Source organism: Quercus robur, chromosome 1 (assembly GCF_932294415.1).
Source record: "Quercus robur chromosome 1, dhQueRobu3.1, whole genome shotgun sequence".
Lineage (NCBI taxonomy): Eukaryota > Viridiplantae > Streptophyta > Magnoliopsida > Fagales > Fagaceae > Quercus > Quercus robur.
In genome coordinates this window covers 51,431,220-51,454,354 of record NC_065534.1, presented here as the reverse complement: position 1 = coordinate 51,454,354, position 23,135 = coordinate 51,431,220, and the positions used below count along the sequence as shown (strand labels likewise).

The window sequence follows — 23,135 nt, the reverse complement described above, 5'->3', positions numbered from 1 at the left end:
GAAGAAGAAGGGAAGGAGAATCACATGTGGTGGCCACTAGAGCTAAATCCTTAAAACATGTTTGATGGCAATGGGTGGTATTGCTCGATGGGTCTTGGTGGTGTTGCTTGATGGGTCTTGCTGGGTTACTGGGTAACAATGGTGGGTTTGGTGGTTGGTGTGTTGTGGGTTGAGGTCGAGAGAGATGAGAGGGAGAAAGCGATGATTGTGTCGTGGGTTGTGCTGTGGGTTGAGGCCAATGGTTGGTTGTGTTTTGGTTTGAGGGCAATGGGTTGAGGTTGGTTGTGTTGGTGGGTTGAGCCTGTTGGTTATGTGCGTTTGTGGAGGCTTGGGTGGTGACATCAAGTTGGTGGTGAGAATAAAATATAATAAATAAATAATATTTTAATGAAGTGGTAAAAAAAAAAAAAACTTTTGATGTTGGGTATATTTTAAAGTGAAGTGTTAAAATAGATAAAATAATGTTTTGAAATGCTAAATGCTATATTTTTTTAGCATTCTTGATTTTTTTTTTTTTTTTGAGAAACAAATACACACACAAAGGAGAGGAAAATGAGTTCTAATACAAAAATACATCACAACTCCACTCAAAAATTATGATAACTTTTAATGGAGGGTGGGGGTAGCATTCTTGATGTGAATGCTCTTAACGATATTAAAATTTGTGGATGAGTTAGAATAATGTGGCAAGTAAATTGATGTCATATATTTTTTTTTAGTGATGTGTCTTCTCTCTATTGGCTGCGACTACAGCTAAGAAATTTCCCGTATTGTGATTGTATCTCAGAATCTTTGTACGCCTTTTTTTTGCTGAGAAAAGAAACAAAAAAAGAAAAAGAAAAAAAAAAAAAAATATATATATATATATATATATATACTTGTATCTTTAGAATCTTTGTACGCCTTCAATCAACAATATCTCTCTCTCATACAACGGCTCGTATCACGCTTTACCAGAAATTCTTTTTTGAGTTTTGTTGCACTGCTTTAACATGAGCATGACCCAATTCGCTATGGTACATCTCTTTCTTTCTCTCTCTCTCTCTCTCTCTCTCTCTCTCTCTCTCTCTGTCGATTTCTATGGTCTAATTTTTCTTATTTGTTTAAAGCTTTGTGGCTTTTGTTTGAATTAATTACAATTTATTTAGAGTTTTAATGAATTGTATTGCTAATATTCGAACTGGGTCTTAAGGAATTTTGCTAATAAATTGTAAATTTGTTTGTGTTATGCTAAATTTACAGGGTTATGTGGGTGTTCTCTGTTTTATTTTTTCAAAAGATTAAAAAATAAAAATAAAAATTAGCAGTAACAGAAAATAATATAAATGGGAATTGCTTTTAGGATATAAAATTGGATTAGTCAATTTGAAATGTATGATATCAGCAAATAGAAATAAAAAAGGTTTTAAATCAATTCTATTTTTAGTGAAAAATCATTTTTTGGGGATGTTGAGATGGTTGACTGGGAACATAGGAGTGACTTTTAACAACAATTAAGTGCATTTGTTGTCTCAGATTAGTCAAGATAAAATGGTTGTTTATGATTATGGATATAACCAATGGTCACAATCTTCTTGAAGTAGTTAGATATAATACTCTGTGGAGTTTAATTGAGTATGAATTGTGTCTAAGAAGCTATTTAATTTAATTTTTTGATAAATAAAATGAGTGTGCTAATTGGTTTTTGGTGTAAGTGGGGTTGAGCCCCAAATTTCTTACTTGACGATGATAGACTTTACTAATTGAGCTAATGAGAAATCCACATTGTGTGTATGAAGTTTTATTTTATTATTATTATCATTTATTTATTTTTGTGATGGGTAAAGATGTATAGATAGAAATAATATTACACTGGGATCAGAGGCACAGTTGTAGTAAACTAGCTATATACTCGATACTCAGCTTTGAGCTGTGTGGTGTACACTTATGATCATGTACATATGCAATGAATCCTTAGTCTACAATGCAAAAAAGGTCAGCTTTCATCTGATGATGCTCAATAAAATGCTGACAAGCATTGATTTGTTATTCACAAAATTGACACTTCTTCCCTCTCAGACATCCACCTATTTCATTCCTTCCATAAAGTCCACATGATATGTTATGGAACATCATTCCAAACCCTAACTTTTAAAGAGTTAGACTTCCTTCTACAGGAATGCAGTGGCTCCTCAACCTACTTTGGCATCACCCAATTGACTATGAACAACACAAATATGAAAGCTCACAGCTTCCTAGTGAATGAGCAATGTAATTACAATTGCTTTCTGGTCTCACCGTTTGGTTTGCTCATAAACACGTGCCCACCTCTGTCTTAATAAGAGATTATCAACTGTAAAAATTTTCCCCAAAGCCATTGTCCATACAAAAAATGCCACATTTGAAGGTGGCTAAGTGACATCATTCTCTAAATAGTTTTCCAAGAAAAAGCTGTACTATAAGTCCCTTCTCAAACCCTCATAATAAAATCGGAAATAAAATTACCGTGCATATTCAGCTTCAAACCAGCTTTGTCTTTCATTACACTCTCTATCTTAATAGAATATACCTTCATTTTATGGTGGAGATCAAGCTTTGTAAATGCCAGCAAGGAGTTAGATATTTGAGGTTATGTCATCTTACAATGCCCTTAGGGGTTCCACAAGCCACTATTTTCCGTGGAAGAGCATTTGGGGTGCTAGGGTGCCATGGAATGTGGAATTTTGTTGTGTGGACAACAACTTTAGGGAGAGTTTTGACGATTGATAATCGCCACAAGAGGCACTTATTGATTGTTGGTTGGTGTTGTATGTGTAAAAGTAGTGGGGAATTTGTTGCACATTCTCTGCTTCAGTGATATTACAACAGATATTTGGTCTTTTGTTTTTGCATTGTTTGGGGTAGTTTTGGTGATGATATAATTTGTGATTGAGCTCATGTAATGTTGGCAACGACGATTCTAGTCTCCATAGGGCTGCTAAGGTTTCACAAGCCATACCTTACTGTGTTATGTGGAATCTTTGGTTCGAAAGAAATAGGATGCTTTTTGATGTGTTGAACAGCCTAATTTTGGAATCAAAGAGTTTCTTTTGAGGTCCTTGTATGATTAGTTGACTGCCTTGGGTGGCATTCTGTTGTCATTCATTGATTTTATAGATTTTTTTTTTTGTCTTTGTGCTTGTATTCTTTGGAAAGGGATTGTTTCACATCTTTTATATGTGACCGTCCCTTTTCCTTTTCAATAAAATTACTAATAAAAAAGAATGTAACAAATTGAAGAGAGTGTTAATCTACTCCAAGTCCCAATCTTGAACCTGCCTCACAAAATTGGGATTCCCCTTATTTTCTATCTTTATTTCCTATTCCTGCTTCTCAAAATTGGGATTCCACTTATTTTATATCTTTATTTCCTATTCTTGTTTCTGTGGCTAACCAAATTGAGAAAGGAATTTCTCATGGGGTGGCATTGGTGATGAACCAAAATTCCATTTGGTTAAATGGGCTACTATCTGCACTCCCATTGCTATGGGTGGTTTGGAGATAAGGAAGGTAAAACATTTTAATGAAGCTTTGCTTTGGAAGTAGCTATGGAGATTTGGGATGGAGAGGGCTGCCCTTTGGAGGCAAGTGATAGCGGTGAAATATGGCTGTGGATGGGGTAGTTGGTGTACTAGGCCTACTAATGGTCCATATGGTGTTGGCTTGTGGAAAAATATTAGTCAAGGATAGCCTTCTTTTTTTCACCACATTCTATATGATATTGGGGATGGGTCTAGGGTGAAATTTTGGCAAGACCGTAGGTGTGGTGAAACATCTCTTGCAGTTAGTTGTCCTGAATTGTTTAGATTTTGCCAAGATCAGGAGGTTAGTGTGGCTGAGATTATGAAGTTTGATAATGAAACCCTATTTTGGGATATAAGTTTCCAGGGGTGTGCATGCTTGGGAACTAGAGGCATTGGCCGGTTTCATGGATACCATATATGGTGCTTCGGTGAGAGGGTGTGGTGAGGATAAGGTGTGTTGGAAATTTGACAGGGAGAAGGGCTTCACGGTTAAGGATTATTATAATCTCTTAGTAGGCTCTAATGACTATTGCTTTCCTTGGAAAAACATTTGGAAACAAAAGATTCCTTCTCGAGTAGTTTTTCTTGTTTGGACTGCTGCTTGGGGAAATGCTTAACGATTGACAATTTACGAAAAAGGAAGGTTTGGATATTGGATTGGTGCTATATGTGCAAGTGTAATGGTGAATCGGTTGATCATCTTCTTCTTCATTGTCTGGTTGCAATGGATATGTGGGCTATGGTGTTCAGTTTATTTGGAGTGAGCTGGGTTATGCCGCAATTTGTAGTGGGGCTTCTAGCATGTTGGCAAGGCAGATTTGGCCGTCATTGAAATGGGTATATATGGTTGATAGTTCCTCATTGCTTATTGTGGTGCCTTTGGAGGAAGAGAAATAGTCAATACTTTGAAGATAAGGAGAGATCCATATCAGACTTGAAACTATTTTTCTTTAGAACTTTAATGGATTGGTTGGCTGCTTTGCGGAACCATCATTTTTATCTTTTCTTGATTTCTTAGATGCTTGTAATTTTTGTTCTTGATTGTTTGACCTCTTGTACACTCCCTGTGTACTAGGGTGTTCCCCTTTTAAGATATCAATAAACTTTTTACCTATCCAAAAAAAAAAAAAAAATGGGATTCCAATTTGTAACCCTTGTTAACCTTCATATAATCACATGCTCTTGCTAATTTGTTTATGCACTTTTAAACAACTTCAGAAATAATCTTTCAAGTTTTAATACCTCATCCATGCACCATAATTCAAACTAGAACCACACATTCCTTCTGCCCTGAATTCTAATTTAATCCTCCTGCTTTCCTAATTCCAGTACAAATTCCAATCCTTTGTGAGTAATTGACTAAGCTTGAAGTCCCACCTCCTTCTAGCTCTCCTTATTTCACCACCACCAAGCACCTCTAAAGGTGATCAATCTCATTAGTAAAGCTGCCATAGCCATTTTCCTAATAAAGCAAAGTTGAAGGTACACAACTTCCAAATACTCAAGCCTCTACACACAACAGAGAACACACCAACTTCAAATTGATCAAATGAATTTTCCCACCCTCTCCCATGCCTCCCCATAGGAAATCACATTGTAATTTCGTCAGCCTTTATGCCACACTTACCGACATTGTGAATGGGGACATGAAATAAGCAGGTAAGCTCATCAAAGTGCTCCTTATGGGCATGAGTCTTCCCCCTTTCAAGAGAGACGTTTCTTCCATTGATGCAGCCATGGAAGATTAATTTGTTACTACTTTGCAAAGTTGTCTCAAGACTTATTTTATGGGGCTCACATGTGAAGTCCTATTAAAGTAAAAGTTGTATGGTTTTAAAGGTCTAGTTGTGTGTGTCTTATGGGTTAGCTCTATTATGTGGGTGATCAGATGCAGTAGGTGATGCCATTGACTGTAGCAACTCTATTATGTGGTTGGAAGTTGGTTTCGGAAACATTCCTTGGATGTATGTAATCTAATGCCGGCATGCTTGATGTGGATAGTGCGGAAGGAATAGAATAGTCATATGTTTGAGGATGTTGAGAGATCTCTTGATCAATTGAAACCCTTGTTGATTCGTACTTTGTTTGATTTGGTCTTGGGCATGGGGTTTTACGCATTATACATCCATTTTGCGAGTCCAAAACTCTTTTAGATCCTCTATCTAGTGTTCTTGTAATTTTTTAAGATACTTTGTGTTCACCATTGTAAGCATTGTTAGAATTATGTTTAAATGATTAAATTCTTCATTTCTTAACAGCTTAAGCTTTTTGGACGATTGGTAATTTAACCTTGTATTAGAGTAGGAGGTCCTGAGATTAATCCTTGTTTTCCACTTTACTTTCCATTTAAAATGTTAAAAGTTCCATGTGTTGGGCCCTAGGCCTACTTCTTAAGGGGGATTTTTTGCTTACATGCGAGGGGGATGTTAGAATTATAGCTAAGTGGTCAAACTTACCCTTTTTTGATAGCTTAAGCTTAAAACCTTGAATACATTTACTTAGACAACATAGTATTAGAGAAGAAGTTTCGAGTTGGATTGCTGTCTCCACCCACCCTCCCATTTAAAATGTTAAAAATTCCACGTGTTAGACCTCCCTTATTAAGGGGGAGTTTGGACTTGCACATGAGGAGTAGTGTTAGAATAATGGTTAAATGATGAAATTCACCATTTCCTAACTATTTAATATTTTGGGATAATTCGTAATATAACAAGCATAAAGTATTTTTTAATATATATATATATTTTTTATCTTCAATAAAACTTTTATTACTTATCAAAAACTTAAATTGGGGTTGGCTCCATGTATCCTTATTAACTAACTGAGGTTGATAACATGTATCATATACAAAATTATATCATGAAGTATCCATCCATCTCTATTCTACCTTTATTAGTTTATGTACTCAAATTTACTCCTACTTGGCCTAAAGCGCCCTTATAAAGTATCTCTCCAAACTTCCAAATTTTTTAGTAAGTTATCAATTTTATTAACATAGAGCAAAAAGGGGTGCAACCCTAGTACAAGGATGTATACAAGAGGAAAAGCCAAAAACGGGGAAAAAATTTACATTTAAAAAGATCAAGGAACTTCAAGAAGTTTGTGGAATAGAGTGATCACTATCCAATCATAGTGCGACCTTTGGAATACAAGCTTCAATTATAATTTTTTTTTATCATTTAATAGTCGGGGGAGAAGGGGATTTAAACTCAAGATGTCTCTATTGGAAACACTAGGAGATAGTTGAGCTACAATGCTATTGGATAAAAGCTTCAATTTTATTACCAATATTCTGGAAAGTTTGCGCATTTATTCGTCTCCTAATTATACTTATCAAAAAAATTTATTTGTCTCAAAATACTTCATATTAAAAATAAGGGAATCGCATTAGAGTCAACTTCCAATTTTAGTTTACTTAGTCCACATTAGAGTTAACTTCCTATATAGTCTCATAAACAAACTTAGTATCATTTGCAAAAAGCATGGTCCATGGAACCTCATTTTGAATCATTAATCCATTTGGATATAGTCTATGCCAAGCATGTGAGAACATATTCTGTTTAACTCTCTCTCTCCCTACTTGCGTTCCAATGACTAGGGCTTTGATCTCTGTGGGGTGTACTTACAGGTTGTGGAACTGGAAACTTAAATGAAGTTTTGATATCCTCTCATTGCAAGTTAATGTGATTTTTATTTCCTTCTTTTCTTTTCCTCCATAAAAAAATTACACTTTTGATCTCACTTTTCTGTAGCTCTGCTTGGTTTTAGTACAACTTCGCTGGACTGATAAAAATATTATACTCCATTGGCTGTACAATTTAATAATTTGTGTCATTGGACTTGTTCTAGATTGAACATGTTTCAGATGTTTATGATTTTATTTATAGTTTTATATTTTTTATGAATTTATGCATTTAATCAAAAGCTGTAATTTTTCATGACTTTTACTCACTCAGTATATTACTTTTGTTTTGTACTGAATTTTCCTCTTTCCAATAAAGGTTTTTTATTCATAAAGAAAAGGATTCCCCCCTTTTTGTTTTGAAATAAATATTTGAGATTCTTTAAAAACAAATCTAGAATGTATTTTTCATTATTTTTGTTTATTGTTTTGAAATAAATGTTTGAATTTTTTCTCATGCTGTACCAATTTGTGTATTGCCAATATATAGGTTGAGGAACTGGCTTTCCTTGTCAAGGACAATCTTCCTTCCAAGCATCTTGTTCTCTCAGTGGAAGAGGCCTTGGTCAGCTTCATTCAGGATGATACCAGGTAGACTTACATTAATAATATGTCCTTTTGCACTTAAACCTCTTGCCTGACCATTATGCACTAGTTGATTAGCCAGAAAGGGCCTCTCTCTCTCTCTCTCCCCCTCTCTCATGTGTGTGTGTGTGTGTGTGCGCTTCCATGCCTTGCATGTTTTTGGCCATTATACGCTAGTTGATTAGCCAGAAAGGGCCTCTCTCACCCTCTCTCATGTGTGTGCGCGTGCTTCCATGCCTATGTTAATGAAATTTGCCAGTTCTTTTGCTCAAATGGAGGGGGAGTGGGGACTAGAGAAAATCTTGTAGTTTTGGTTGGTATTTTGTTGCATCTGTATTACTGGTGGTGTTGCCGTGTTGGTGATGTAATTTTTGTTGTTTCTGCTATGTAAATCTTCTTGTTGTATGGTTAGGATTTATTGCCTGAAGTTATGTGAAGGATACCCTGGATTGTGCTTTTGTTGAGAATACTAACAAAATAATGTTGGATTGCAGTTCTGATGGTGTCCTGGAGTTGGAACCAATGAATGCGTATAACCGTCTTCTCTTGCATCGCCTTTCAGAAATATTTGGGTATTTTTCTTTCAAATTTTTCCTGTTTGCTAGATGATTTATAGTATTGTTTTGATACTTTTGTTGAAGGACATCTAAATTGATTATGGAGTACATCCCAATCTCTCTCATCTCATGGAACTACTCTATGGCTTACATAGAACATATTACTTATCCAGTGTTCTTCTGTTAATATTAATGATTAATTTATTTGTGCTAGATTTTCCCACACATCTGTTGGTGAAGGTGATGATCGGCACTTAGTTTTGGAGAGATGCTCAGATACATCAATGTATGTGAATACTTATGCTTGTTGACTAGAAATTTTACATGCTGTCCTTTCAAAAATGGTAATAAGGCCTTTCGATGGGAAGATTTTTTTTTTTTTTTTTTTTTTTTCTCTCCCAATGCCAGAAGTTTTGAGGGATGTGAACGGACTATCCTTGAAATTAAAGCCCTCTTCCTTCGTACTCTGTTCGATTGGAGTGCTTCTTTTCTTTCTCCACCTTGTATTTTGAATTGATTGTACTTCTACCTTAGTACACCGCCAGTGTACTGGGTTTGTTTTTCATTCTAATATATATTGTTTTCATTACTCATATAGAAAAAAAAAGACAAATGAGTGATGATTGGGTACCATACACACAAAATTAGTGAAGCTAAATGGATATTTTTAGTAAATAAATGTCAAAGCAAGAAAAGATCTAGTTATCATAAGGATTTTACTTTTTTCTTTTTATTCCTGCAAAATGGACCAAAAACAATTCATGACTGAGGCATTTAACTCTAAAGATGAATCAGAAAAGAAATATTGATCGGTTCTACCTCCAATAAATAAAGAGAATGAATCCTTTTACCTATCAAAAGAGAATGAATGCTTTTAATAGATTGATCCGAAATCTAATTCAAATCTAATATAACACTTGTGGGTACATGTATTGAATTGAATCTTTCTAATGAATAAATCCAGCTGCAACTTTGAATATGGAATTCAAAGCTATAGAATGAATTCATTTCCGAGAAGTTAAGGAGGCTTTGATCTGCAAAAAGATTAGATTTTTAATAATTTAAAAGAAGAGCATGAAGTCTAGTAATAATTATTAAGTTGAAGATGCTTAGAGGGCAATAGAATTTGAGTTTAGGTGGTGAAGAAAGCCAGGATGACCTTAACACATGGCATTGAGTATGGTTAAATGATGAATAGGGAATGTTGGAACAAGTTCTGATACCAAATTGATGTATGACAAAGAACTCTCATATCAAATCTGGCAGACAGCTGTAGGAGCAAGAAAGGGGCTTTACGCAGGTGTTTTGAGAGACTTAGCTGACCAAAATCTAGGAAAAAGGCGAGGGCTTAGGTCTAAAAGCTTAAAATATTGATGAAGGTTCAGAAAGATGGAATCTTGATGGATTTTGTTAGAGGCTCTGGCTCGTATTTTATGTTTAAAGGTTGGCTGATTGTCCATGACTTATTTGGGTATGCCTCTTGGGGCTCACTATAAGGATTCTTCAATTTGGAACCCTATTATAGAAAGGATGTAGAAAAAGCTATCAAGTTGGAAGCGATTATATTTGTCAAAAAGGGGTAGGCTTACCTTATTGAAGAGCATTCTATTGAGTCTTCCCACTCATTATCTATCATTGTTTACTATTTCGCAACATGTGTCAGATAGATTAGAAAAGATTCAGAGGAATTTCCTTTGGGAGAGATCAATTGAAGTTTTTAAATATCCTCTTGTTGCTTGGGAAAAGGTTTTTTGGCTAGTGGAGGTAGGTGGTTTGGGGATCCAGAGGATTAGACTGTTTAACCAAACTTTGCTTAGGAAGTGGCTATGGCATTTTGGGAATGAAGTCACTCATTTATGGCTTCAGTTTATAGCCACCAAATATGGGGAGACTAGTGGAGGTTGGTGCACTAGAGTTGTTAGAGGGACACATGGTTGTGGGATGTGGAAGAACATTAGAAAAGGTGCAGAGAGTTTTTTTGGTCATGTGGTGAGTGTTGCAGGAGAGGGTATTCGTATTTGGTCCTGGTATGACCCTTGGAGTGGTCCTAGTTCTTTGAAAGATTTGTATCCGGACTTATTTGCCTATGCTGTGGTCAAGAAGTCGGCTTTATGATCTGATTTTTACTACACCAGATGGGGGAGGTAGGAGCTAGAACTTACTTTTTTGTTGTGACTTTCAAGACTGGGAATTGAAGAGATTTTACTCTTTTTTTGAGCATATTTCCTCCAAAATACCAAGGGGGGAGGGTGATGATACCCTGATTTGGTACTTGACTCGTAGTGGTGTTTTTGATGTGTGCTTTTTCTATAACTCATTATTGGACGCCCCTTCTGTTTCTTTCCCTTGGAAGAGCATTTGGTGTGTTAGGGTAACTAAAAGGGTGTCTTTCTTTTTATGGATTGTTGCTAGGGGTGGGATTCTTACAATAGATAACCTTGTTAAGAAGAATTGCCTCTTGTGAATTGGTGTCACTTAAGTCATTGTGATGATTAAATTGTGGATTATCTTTTGCTTCATTGTAAGTTTGCTCATGCTTTGTGGTGTGAAGTCTTCCTTATGTTTGGAGTCCAGTGGGTGATGTTGAAGTCTTCCTTATGTTTGGAGTCCAGTGGGTGATGCTGAATACAATTGTTTCTCTTCTTTTTGCTTGGATAAAATTGGCTGGGGACTTTTTCTTCAAATGTTTTGAATATGGTACTGACGTGTCTTATGTGGTTAATATGTGGAAGGAACGCAATTCTAGAACATTTGAAGACATTGAGAGACTTGTAGATCTATTGAAATCTTTGCTATCTAGGACTTTGTTTGAGTGGTCCCATATTTGGGGTCTTACGCATTGTATTTCCATGTCTGATTTCCTTATTTTTGTTAGCTCTTCCCTTTGATTTGTTTGTATTCATTTCAAGTATTGTGGGTTTACTATGGTAAATACATTGTACTTTTCCTATCAATGAAACTTTTATTACCTATCAAAAAAAAAAAAATGGGAGAGCTTAGTTTCATTGGCTAATTGGATTTTAAAAAAAAGTTGGCAAAAGTTCAGCTGTACCTACTTATAAAAAAAAAAGGCACAGATGTACCTAGAAAAAGTAAAACTTTAAAAAATTGTACATGGGATAAATAAGCTGAATAAACAGCTTAATTTCAGCCCCCTGCTCATCCAAACAAACACTTAGACCTGTAGTAATCCTTCTCCTATTATGATCCGTGGTCGTAATAGTAGAATAAGCTTTAAACCAAATAAAATGCCATTTTGGCATTGCTAGAGGAAGTAGAGCTTTAACTGTAGTGCTTTAGTAGTAGAGCTTTTGTGATATAGAGTTTTAACTGAAAACTATTTAGTGTTTTCCTAACAGATCCAAATTTCAGCTTTAGTCTTAAAGCTATTTCCAGCTTCAAGAGGACCCAACAAGTTTTTAGTGGGTTAGCAACATTCCCCCCACCACCACAACCCCCCAACCCCCCCCCCCCCCCCCCCCCCCACCCCCTTTTTGTCCAGAAAGAGCTTTAGAGCAGCTCTTAACGCACAACCAGACGGACCTAAAGACAGCAATGCAAGACAGAATAACATGACTTGACCCAAAATAAGGCTCAATGGACTATTCTACAGCACATACCTATTAATCTTACAATTACAAGAAGACCCTAGAGTCCTAATTTTAAAGAAAATTAAATCTGTAGTTTAATAATTAATAAGAAACATGAAACTAAGAGTGTTTCTTAGCTCGGAAAAACAGAGAGTTTGAGGCCTGGCTACCTCGAATTAGCTATAGATTTTTCTGTCCTCCTGCTTTTTTCTGTGTGTTTTTTATGCTTCATTTGTTGATTTCTTTTTCAATATGGGAGGCTCTGTTTTTTTCTTCGTTGAATCAAAAACATTTGAGGTTTCAGTTGAGGAAGGCGGTTCTTATTTCTTATTTCTTATTACGGATCTTTGAGAGAGGCCATACCTCAATGCGCTCTGTTTTTATGGGGAAGGAGAGTGCAAACCGATTTTTGTTCCACTTGGAGGAATTAATTTCAAAGCAATCACCTGGTCATTATGCAAGATCGTGTGGAGAGGGTGATATTGTTTTCATCCTTCAATTGGGGTCCAACGCCCATGGCACGTTTTTAATGGTTTCTGAACTTCTTCATGGTCGATGGAAGGGTAACATAGTGATACTTGAGAGAAGGTTGGGTAGTGGCTGGCACGGCTTTGGCCTAAACCTGAGGAAAATTTTAAAACTAGCTTCTCTTACAAGTCAGGGATCGTTTCATAGAATACAGAGTGCACCAAAGACTGAGGCGGCGGTAGTGGTTGACAAACCTCATAACCATGGCGGTGCAAAAAATAAAGGCAAAGCAACCACAGGTATTCCCAATAGAGATGCCTCAATATCCTATGTGACGGTGGTGGCAGGGAAACGGAAAAACACTAGTGGCGGAGGAGTTGAAGGAAAGAATAAATCTGCATTGGTTAGGGTAAAGATTTTGTCAGATTTCAGCCGTAATACCTGCAAGAAAAGTATCCTAGTACAGAGGGAACAACTTGGTGCGAAGCTTTTGTTAGATCTTAGCCGTAATCACCGTGATACCTGCAAGGTACGTACTCTAGGACAGAGGGAGCTTCTCAGGGCGAAGGATTTGTCAACAATAAAGGGAATTGAAAGTGACGGGATCAAATCTGAGCTATCCTTGGATCTTTTTATGCATATGGAGCTTGGGTTAGATGGGAGATGGGCTATAGTGTGGTCTGAGGTTAATGAAGTGGGCCCAAAGCCCATTGACTATAATAAGCCCAAACAAAAACCTGTACCTTCGGTTGGCCAAGTGCCAAACCCAAAGCCCATTGACCATAATAAGCCCAAACATAAACTTGTTTTTAAATGGCAGCCCAAACCTCCCCAGCCCACTATTCCTCTCACCTTGGCACAATATCAGACCCACCCACACTCTAAGTACTCCTCGCAAGTTCCTCCCTTTCACCTAATCACTTCGGCAACAACAAAAACTTCTCTGGTGGGTAAGCTAACTCTAACCCACTTGGAACTGACATGCATCGAGATGTTTCTCAACAATTCTGATGCTTTCGTGACTGAGTCTCTTTGTTCCGAGGCTTCCGTGGATGAGTACCTGTGTTCTGATGGTGATGTGGCCTTGCAACGTGACATCCAACGAATCATCCATGAGCATACAGATGACGTCATCAAGAAATGGGGGAATTTCGATTCAAATTTCCTTGCCACCAAGATATGCCGTTGTCGGAGTGGATGACTCGAATTAGTTGGCATTGGTATCAGGGGTGTCATCAGAATCTAAGGAGATAAATTCAGAACTGGAAAAAGAGGATGATGTTATTGTGGAGGATTGGGTTTCAGATATTTGTTCCGAGGATGCTTTTTAGTTTACTGAATCTTCGCCACCTCTAAATGTCAAACCACTGGCTTTCTCTTTGCCTATGGGTGTTTTGGATATTGCTGAAGGGTCAGCAACTCTGGATGTGGAGAAATTGCTAGGTAAGGTCAATTACTCAGAATGGTTTCAGGAAAAATTCAGTGGTTTTGATGATTTTCTTGGGACATCCCTCAAAGGTTTGGAAGAGCCAGCAACCAATTTCCTGTTGGCCATTGAAGCTGAGTTATAGCAAAGGGCTATTAAGGAAAAAACTGAAAAAGCCGTGGAGAATATGGGAATTGAGGGGTTTATTTAGCTTTGTCAATTATGGTTCAGCTTCTTTAAGGCGCATTGGTAATGGTAAGGAAAGGGCTCTAATTATTTCCCAATGAATTTGAAGATTTTATCTTGGAATGTTAGAGGTTTGAATGAGAAGGAAAAACGGCTCAAGGTTCGTAATTTTTTCATTCTTGGAGGGCTAATATCATTTGTTTGCAAGAGACAAAATTGGAATGGGTTACAAGAGGACTTATTAGAAGTGTATGGAGTTGTCCTTACATAGATTAGTTATATTTGGGTTGAAAGGGTGCTTCTGGTGGAATTCTGCTCATGTGGGACAGAAGGGTGGTTGAAAAGATAGAGGAAGTAGTGGGGCATTTTTCAATTTCGTATAGGTTCAAAAACGTCAGTGACCAATTTGAGTGGGTTTCACAGGTATCTATGGTCCAAATTTGAACAGGAAGCATCAATTTATGTGGGAGGAATTGGCAGGCTTGAACAGTTGGTGGAATTTTCCATGGTGTTTAGGAGGTGATTTTAATGTTATCTGCTTTCCTTCGGAGAGGTTAGGGGCGGGAAGATTTGCTCATTGCATGAATGATTTTTCAAATTTTATATCTCTTCATGAGCTAATGGATAATACTTTGGAGGGAGGTCTTTACACATGGTCTAACTCCACCTCAGCTTCTAGAATAGATCGGTTTCTCTTCTTTCCGGTATTGGCAAATTATTTCACTCATTTCTCCCAAAAAAGGCTTCCTAGAGTGTTATCCGATCACTTCCCAATTCTTTTGGAGAGTAGGAGTCATCGAGGAGGGCGAATTCCTTTTCGTTTTGAGAATATGTGGTTAAAGGCGGAGGGGTTTTTAGACAAGATGAAGTCCTGGTGGGAGAATTACCATTTTCAAGGGACTCCTAGTTACATTCTTGTCAAGAAGTTGACTGCTCTTAAAATGGATCTAAAGAAGTGGAACGAAATAGATTTTGGCAATATCACTGTCAAGAAACAGCAATTATGGAGTAAGTTGAATGCTTTAGATGTAAAAGAGGACAATCAACCTCTATCTGAGGAGGAAAAATTGGAAAAAGCGTCTTTTTGTGCTGAGCTTGAGAAGGCAGCCTTGTTAGAGGAGATTAGCTGGAGACAAAAGTCCAAAGTGTTGTTTTAAAGGAGGGCGACTCCAATACGAGGTTTTTTCATAGGATGGCTAATTTTAATAGAAGAAATAATTGTATTGAAAACCTTATGATGGATGGGGCTGTCTTCCAGCCAGGATAGGATTCCTGACCATATTGAACAATTCTATATGAACCTAGACTCTGAGCAACAAGAGCAGCGACCTTTCCTGGATGTATTGGGTTTTTCAAGGATTTCAGGGGATAATGTGGATTGGTTAGAGAGACCTTTTGAGGAAACTAAGATTTTTGAAGTCATCAAGGAGTTTAATGAGGATAAATCTCCTGGGCCAGACAGTTTTTCAATGGCATTCTTTCAAGCTTGCTGGGGGATTCTCAAATTAGACATCATGGCTGTGTTCCACCATTTCCATGTTACAGGTCAGTTTGAAAAAAGCTTGAATGCAACTTTCATTGCTCTCATTCCTAAAATAGCTACAGCAGTGGAAGTAAAGGACTTTCGGCCTATCAGCCTTGTTGGGGGGGGTTTATAAAATACTTGCTAAAGTTTTGACTATTCGTCTTCGCATGATTTTAGGAGAGATCATTTCAACATCTCAGAATGCCTTTGTTCTAAATAGGCATATTCTTGATTCCATTCTTATTGCTAATGAATGTCTTGATAGTAGATTGAAGTCTGGTCAGCCAAGGTTGTTATGTAAATTGGACATAAAGAAAGCCTTTGATCATGTGAACTGGGGATTTCTTACACACTTGCTTGAGCGTTGTGGATTTCCTGATAAGTGGAGGCGATGGATTTCATTTTGTTTATCAACGGTTCGTTTTTCTATCCTTATTAATGGTTCTTCCCTTGGGTTTTTTGGAAGTTCAAGGGAGTTGTGCTAAGGTGATCCTTTGTCCCCTTCGTTATTTGTGTTGGTTATGGAAGCCATCGGTAGAATGTTGGATAAGGCTATCCATGAAGGTCGTTTGTCAGGTTTTAGTGTAGGTGATTCTGCCAGAAGATCTTTGGTGGTTTCCCATCTCCTTTTCGCTGATGATACTCTAATTTTTTGTGATGCTAATATTGATCAAATGCTGATTTCCGTATGGTGCTCATTTGGTTTGAGGCTGTGTCTAGTCTGAAGGTAAATTTGGGTAAGTTTGAACTGGTGGCTGTGGGGGCAGTTCATAACATTGATCTTTTGGTGGCTGTCTTAGGCTGCAAGCAAGGGTCTCTCCCAATGAAATATTTGGGTCTTCCTTTGGGGGAAAAATTTAAGGACAAGTTAATATGGAATCCAATTCTAGAGAAGATGGAAAGAAAATTAGCAGGTTGGAAAAAATTATATTTATCCAAGGGAGGTAGAGTCACTTTAATTAAAAGCACTCTCTCAAATTTTCCTACTTGTTTTCTTTCTTTATTCCCTATTCCTACTTCTGTGGCCAACCGAATTGCTAGACTTCAGCGGGACTCTCTGGGGTGGCCTAGGGGATGAGCCCAAATTTCATCTGGTTGATTGGTCTACGGTGTGTACTCCGCTTTCTTCAGGTGGTTTGGGGATTAAGAACTTAAGAACCTTCAATGTAGCTTTATTAGGGAAGTGGTTAAGGACATTTGAACAAGAAAGGGATGCTCTATGGCGTCAAGTGATAGAGGTAAAATATGGTTATGATTGGGGTGGTTGGTGTTCTAGCTCTTTCTCTGGTCCATATGGAGTTAGTTTGTGGAAAAATATTAGAAGGGGTGGCCCTCTTTATCTCGGTTTATTTTGTAGGAAATTGGAGATGGATCAAAAGTGCAGTTTTGGCTAGATCGTTGGTGTGGAACATCTTCTCTTGCAAATTGCTATCCTGAATTATATAGGATATGTCGTATCAAAGAGGCAAGTGTGGCGGATCTAATGAGGTACACCAATGGAGTCCTCCATTGGGAGATTCTTTTTTGTAGGGATATGCATAATCGGGAATTGGAAGATTTCAAGAGTTTCATAAATACCATTTATAGCACTCCTGTAAGGGAGTTTGGGGAGGATAAGAGATGTTGGTTGCCTTGTAAGAGTAAAGGGTTCACGGTTAGTGCATGCTATCATCTTCTAGTTGGCCATAGTGAGCAGTTTTTCCCTTGGAAAAGCATTTGGAAGCAAAAGATCCCCTCTAGAGTGGCTTTCTTTGTATGGACTGCTGCCTTGGGGAAATGTCTGACAATTGGCAATTTAAGGAAAAGAAAAGTTTACATTTTGGATTGGTGTTATATGTGCAAGAGTAATAGTGAATCTGTTGACCATCTATTCCTTCATTGCCCGGTTGCTTTGGAGTTGTGGGATATGGTTTTTGGTTTATTTGGAGTTTACTGGGTTTTGCCAATGTCTGTTGTTGGGCTATTTGCTTGCTGGCAAGGTCGATTTGGTCGCCATCATAATGGAGATATATGGAAGGTTGTTCCTCATTGTTTGATGTGGTGTATTTGGAATGAGAGAAATAGTAGGTGTTTTGAAAACAATGAGCATTCCATGCCTGATCTCAAGCTTCTATTCTTCAAAATCTTATTGGACTGGTTCTTTGTGTGGAGAAACCAACATTTTTCTTCTATTTTGGATTTACTTGATTTATGTAATGTTTGCTTTTGATACGTTCATCCCTATATACTCCCTGTGTATTTTGGTGTCTCTCTCTTTTTTATTTCAATAAATCTTTATTACTTATCCAAAAAAAAAAAAAAAAAGAAACATGAAACTAAGACACGAAATAACTTGAAGTAGCCTAGAGAGAACACCAATTCCGCATCAATTTGAATGCGATTATAAGATTTTGTTGGTACATGAGCTGGCTTTTCTTTGAGCTTCTTGGATAACTTGCAGTAGAATGTGCAGTGCAGTTGACTTAAAGGTGTTTGGATTTAAGGCATTAAGTTGTTTGCACAAAGATTAGTATCTTGGTAATGTGTTGTCAGGTTCCAATGATGCTTAGAAGGAATGCTTCATCACTTGAGAAACCAAGAATTTATTCATTTTCATGCTCTCTGTCACTTTTTAGAAAGCATAAAAGACAGGCCAATGAGTATTTAGACCTAAAAAGATCAGCTTTATCATTTTGTGGTGCAAAACCATACCTGTGATTGGTATAAATCAAAAGCTTTTTGTCCCATGTGTGATAGCAAACAAGTTGCACTTTTTGAGGTGGATGCCAAAAAGTTTTAAGCTTACAGTTCGAAATTTATGTGATCAATGGTGAATCCAAGAATCTGAATGGGAAAAGGAAGGAAATATTCATTGCAAGGTTATGTCAGCATTGCATATAAGTTTTAAGAGTGTTAATAATCTTTAAAACATGCGTATGATACTTTTTGTAAGATTCTTGGTAATAGATTATTAGGATCACTAAAATGAAAATCTTCTTTTCTGTAAGCCATGGGTACAAACAACTATCTTACACAAAATAATTTTGAAATATGACTTCTAAGTGATAGGAAAAAAATATTACTTTAAAACTAAAATGAATGATTGACAATTGTACGTAAAATTCTTATTTAGTGTGACTAGTTGAATAATGTGCAAGAGAGATGGAGAGTCCTTGGATCACCTTTTGATGCAATGCCCAGTTGCAACTTACAAGAGATCTGTGGTATTTAGTTTTCCCGCTCTTTTGTGCTCATTAGGTGCTCTGTTTATCTCTCAAAAGGTGTCTTGGAGACTTGGCATGAGAAATTTATGGATGAAGATGTGAGGATATCTAGGAGCATCATGCCATTCTGATTGAGGTGAGGATTTGATTGGAAGAAAACAGGTGAACTTTTGACAAAACAAAATACCTATTACGACCTACTAGTTCTAATTGTTTACTTTTAAGGGCAATTTAGAGACCCTTATTGAGCTTAAATGTTCTTGTCGGTCTGATGGTGGTAGTTATTTTGTGTCTTGATTTTCATCATTGATAAGTTGGATGGCTCTATTTGCATGGTGGAGGGAAGAGACATGATGATTGGGCCAAAGTTTTGTTTATGCTTTTCAATTCCACTTCTTTGGTATACGATATTGGAAATAGAGTCTTCAAACTTATTTCTAAACCTGTGTTGGTTTGCTAAATTTGAAGGGTTGTGAAGGAAATGATGACATGGTCATCGTGTAAGAAACAAAAGTTTGGTGTTAAAACTTAATCGGTCTCTAGAAGTAAAAGAAGGGGTGGGGAGGTTATTAAGTCACCTTGTGAATTCATTTGGCAGGCTAAACCACCCCCAGAAGTGGCTTTCTTGTTTACTTGTGTTGTACCCCTTTTTGTACTTCCCAATAATCTTTTTACTTAAAAAGCTGAGTATACAGTTCCATAGAAAATAGATAGTGGATTGACTTATTGTAGATTAGTATTGGTTGATTCTGTCATAGAAAGATGTTAAGGTGAGGATAGATTTTGTTGGAGGTTGAAAATTAGAAGTGTGCATCAGTCGAGGAATCTAATCAATTATATAGAGTTGAATTTCTAATCTAATCAGGTTATTATTACTATTATTATTAGTTTTGTTTTCTCAAAGGAAACATGTGTTAAAAGGTATGCAAATTATCATAACAACCAAACTGGTCATGCCATTTGAGACATCAACGTTTGATCCTAGCAAATTATTTTAGAAAATCTATGAAATTTTCTATATACATACATATATATATAGCTTTGAACTATAGTTTAGTGAAAATATAACATGTGGCCTGAAACCAAAACATTTATTGATATTGCACATTATTAAATAGTCTAGCTATTGGGCTCTTGCTGTGCTTATTAAATGTCTTTTCTAAATAACCTACATATTCAAATTGCAGACCTTCCATCCTTGTTAGTGACATTTTGTGGCAGTATGAAGAGCCTCAATCTCCAATAATGTCACATCAATTGTTGAGGAGAACAGAAGCTTTGCCAGGTAACCTTTTTCCTGTCCTCAAAACATAATTCGGGTTATTGAACCTCCCCTGTAATATTGTTGACAACCAGTCTCTATATATCATTTGTGAAACGAGTTACATTATTCTCAAGTTTAGAAAGCATATGCTAATAATATCAATATCTATATTGGATTAAAAAGAATTTGAAAGTGTGAAAAAGATGTGAAAAATAGTGTTAAATTGGCAGCAATGATGGTTTACTTTTTGAGTATGTGAAATGCCTCAGCTACAGTTATTAAAAAAAGAACAAGCCTCAGCTACAGTCAAATTTATGCAATTGGCCTTTATAATTTTAGTTGGAAGTTTGAATTATAACACCTTTTACTATGTTGTGAAGTATTTGGAACTAATGCATTTTGGTGTTGAAAAAACTGCAACTTTCATTTTTTTTTGCATCTGGATGCCTTATTTTAACTGCTTGATAGCTCTATAGCGTTCATGGTTAGAGCTAAAAAGAGAACATTTTTGTTTTTGTTTTTGTTTTTTTTAAATACATGCCATTGATGTCTCAGAGGGATTTCTCTCTTTGTTTGCATGTGGACTCGGCAAAATCATAAGTTAGTACATTGAAGTGTATATGTATTAGTGTACGCTCCACATCCTTGTTTACCATCCTAGCAACAAAGTAGCAGTTAGATAAAGTAAATGACAAAGCCTTATGATTAACTAGTAGTATACCTCATCTTTTATTCAACATCAAGTTCAATAAAAAAATGGAGAGCTCAACCATTTTGTAGCGTCCATGTAATGGAGCAAAATTTAGTCTGATGTTCTTTTATCCATAGTTAATGAAACCAAATACCATCTTACAGTTGGAAGCATGATTCCTTATTTTTTTTTTTTTTTTTTTTTTTGAACAAGTTGACCAATCAAGTCCAATATTGATATCCATTTATTTTGTTCTGGAACATGCAATGTTGTTAAATGACTAATTGTTGAGACCTAAACATTTTGCATTTGCTTCAGCATTAAAGACAAATATACCCTCATTTCAACATTCACTTGAGGAGAGAAGAGCAGATTATTTTGCTGCTCGTAACCGAATATTTTCAGTGGATTCGGGAGATGTTAATGAACCTGACAAGCGGAAGCCACGAAATGTTCCCATGGTTGCTCGCCGAATGATTGCTCATGCCCTAGGCCACAGAATCAATCCAAACAATCAGATTGCTACTATTAGGGATTGCAAAAAGCATTGTGGGCAAACAGATGCATTGGAAGCATCTCAGCAGACTATTTTCTCATCACACCAAAATATGAATTTTTATGGTAGAGTGAAGAGCAATGATAAAAATTCAAGTGGATTATCATTAAGTAAAAGCAACACGCCCCAAAAGCTAAATGACAAGATTTCCCCGCATGTGAGCATATCTCAGAATGGAAGTAGTGGGAATGGAGTTGATAAAGACTACTTGAAAAAGGAGCATTTGGGAGCTGCAAAGAGGATGTTTGCTAATGCCCTGGGATTGCAGTCCGGGAAGGATGGTTTTATTTCAAAAGGCAATAACGTAAAGTATGCTAACACGGAGTGAGGGTTGAAAAATCTTAAACAGCAGTTGATTCTTTGCTTCCTTTCTGTTGCAATCAGTACACACATTGGAGCTCTCCAGGCTCTCAGTTACAGCCATTGAATCTCTAATGAGCACGTATGTGTTAGAGCCCTTGCTAAATTTATTGTCAGGGTATGCATGGCAAAAGAGTGAACCTGAGGTGGTACAGCGGTTCACTTTGTGAATGCTGATTAACTTTTACAGCCCTTAATAAAGATATCGTATGAGAGCAAAGTTGGAATCAAATGGTGCCCAGTTGTTTGATAAATGGGTGGAACTAAAATGTGGGGATTTTTTTTACCAATTCAAGCATGCAGATGGCTGGTCGAGTAAGGTTTTTCTTGTCCAATGACTCGTTGTTACTGTAATTTTTATGAACTTTGGGTATTCTGTCCTTTTATCTCTTATGTAAGTGATATATTCTAACCTGAATGATTTCACAGTTGAAATGATGTTTGTATTTATTTATAGCAATGCATTAGATGTGCAGTAAATTCATTTTTTTGAGTGGATGTGTAGGAAACAAGTCTGAATCATAGATCCATGGGTATGTCATGCCTTGGAGATTACTAGTAGGATCTCTACATGCTACGCATGAAAGCTTTTTGAGTGCAATATGCACTTGTTTGTTTTGATCACGAATGACATATTTTCATGTAAGAGTAAATATGGCAAGGATGGTTTCTTTTTTATTTTGAAAATTCCTTGAGTTGTAATGCTATTTCTAAAGGGAATATACATTAAATTCTCAGATCTATGAAATGCAAAAATAAAATATACGCCAAAAAAAATAACCACCAAATTCCACAGAGCTACAGTGATTTTACCATTATCAAATCAAAAACAATATCCTCTCAAGTTTATGCCTAACTTGAGATCCACACCAAATACAATAACGCTTGGCTGCTGTTCTTTTTCTTTGCCACACCAGGCTACTCTTCACCTCACTCTTTATATTATACAGCTGCCCCTCCTTTTTTTTTCTATTTTTTTTTCTTTTCTACAATGCGGCCCACACACATCACAAAGCATATATTTTTCATATGCATCAGTTAATAACCCTAGCTGCCTAATACTTCTCCTAGGAAAATTAGGACTCCAAGTCACGTGGCTCACTTGGCCACTAAAGTGGGCTGGACTGACAACAATCTCCCACTCCAGCCTACTAAGAAAGGAGATCTTCAATCTTGCTCTTTAATTCAATTTTATGTCGGTTAAGCTGACACCAAGCTTGACCTTCTTCATTGTCTTCACTAGCACGGAGAACACCTCATCAATGTTAATACTTTTCAATCTCAAATAACTAATCTCATCTTTGATCTCCTTAATCCAATCCCTTGGCTCCCCTTCAGAAGCACACATATTCTTGAAGCTAACTATTCAATGTAAGGAAAAATGACCTAGAGATTGCAATATTTTTCACAACTAGCTAGATGATTTGGAATAAGCGGAATGAGGCTTACTACGGTACTCCACGTCTTGACCCCTCTTTTCTAGCCAGGTTTGCTACAGCC

The 23,135-nt window shown here is 36.8% G+C and overlaps 1 protein-coding gene across 2 annotated transcripts; it reads left to right on the top strand.

Annotated features, from left to right (window-relative positions):
• Positions 1 to 791: 791 nt before the first annotated feature.
• On the top strand, positions 792 to 22,128 carry LOC126691518 (uncharacterized). 2 transcript variants are annotated; one of them, XM_050386552.1, is made up of 6 exons: positions 792 to 1,016; positions 7,715 to 7,815; positions 8,304 to 8,381; positions 8,581 to 8,652; positions 19,952 to 20,049; positions 21,038 to 22,128. In XM_050386552.1, the coding sequence occupies exons 1-6, from the start codon at positions 993 to 995 to the stop codon at positions 21,601 to 21,603; spliced, it is 939 nt and encodes a 312-aa protein (XP_050242509.1). In that variant the 5' UTR covers positions 792 to 992; the 3' UTR covers positions 21,604 to 22,128. The 2 variants fall into 2 exon arrangements, 1 of the variants encoding a protein (XP_050242509.1); XR_007644800.1 differs by lacking the exons at positions 792 to 1,016; positions 7,715 to 7,815; positions 8,304 to 8,381; positions 8,581 to 8,652 and adding an exon at positions 11,864 to 15,581 and having other exon boundaries at positions 21,038 to 21,084.
• Positions 22,129 to 23,135: the final 1,007 nt, after the last annotated feature.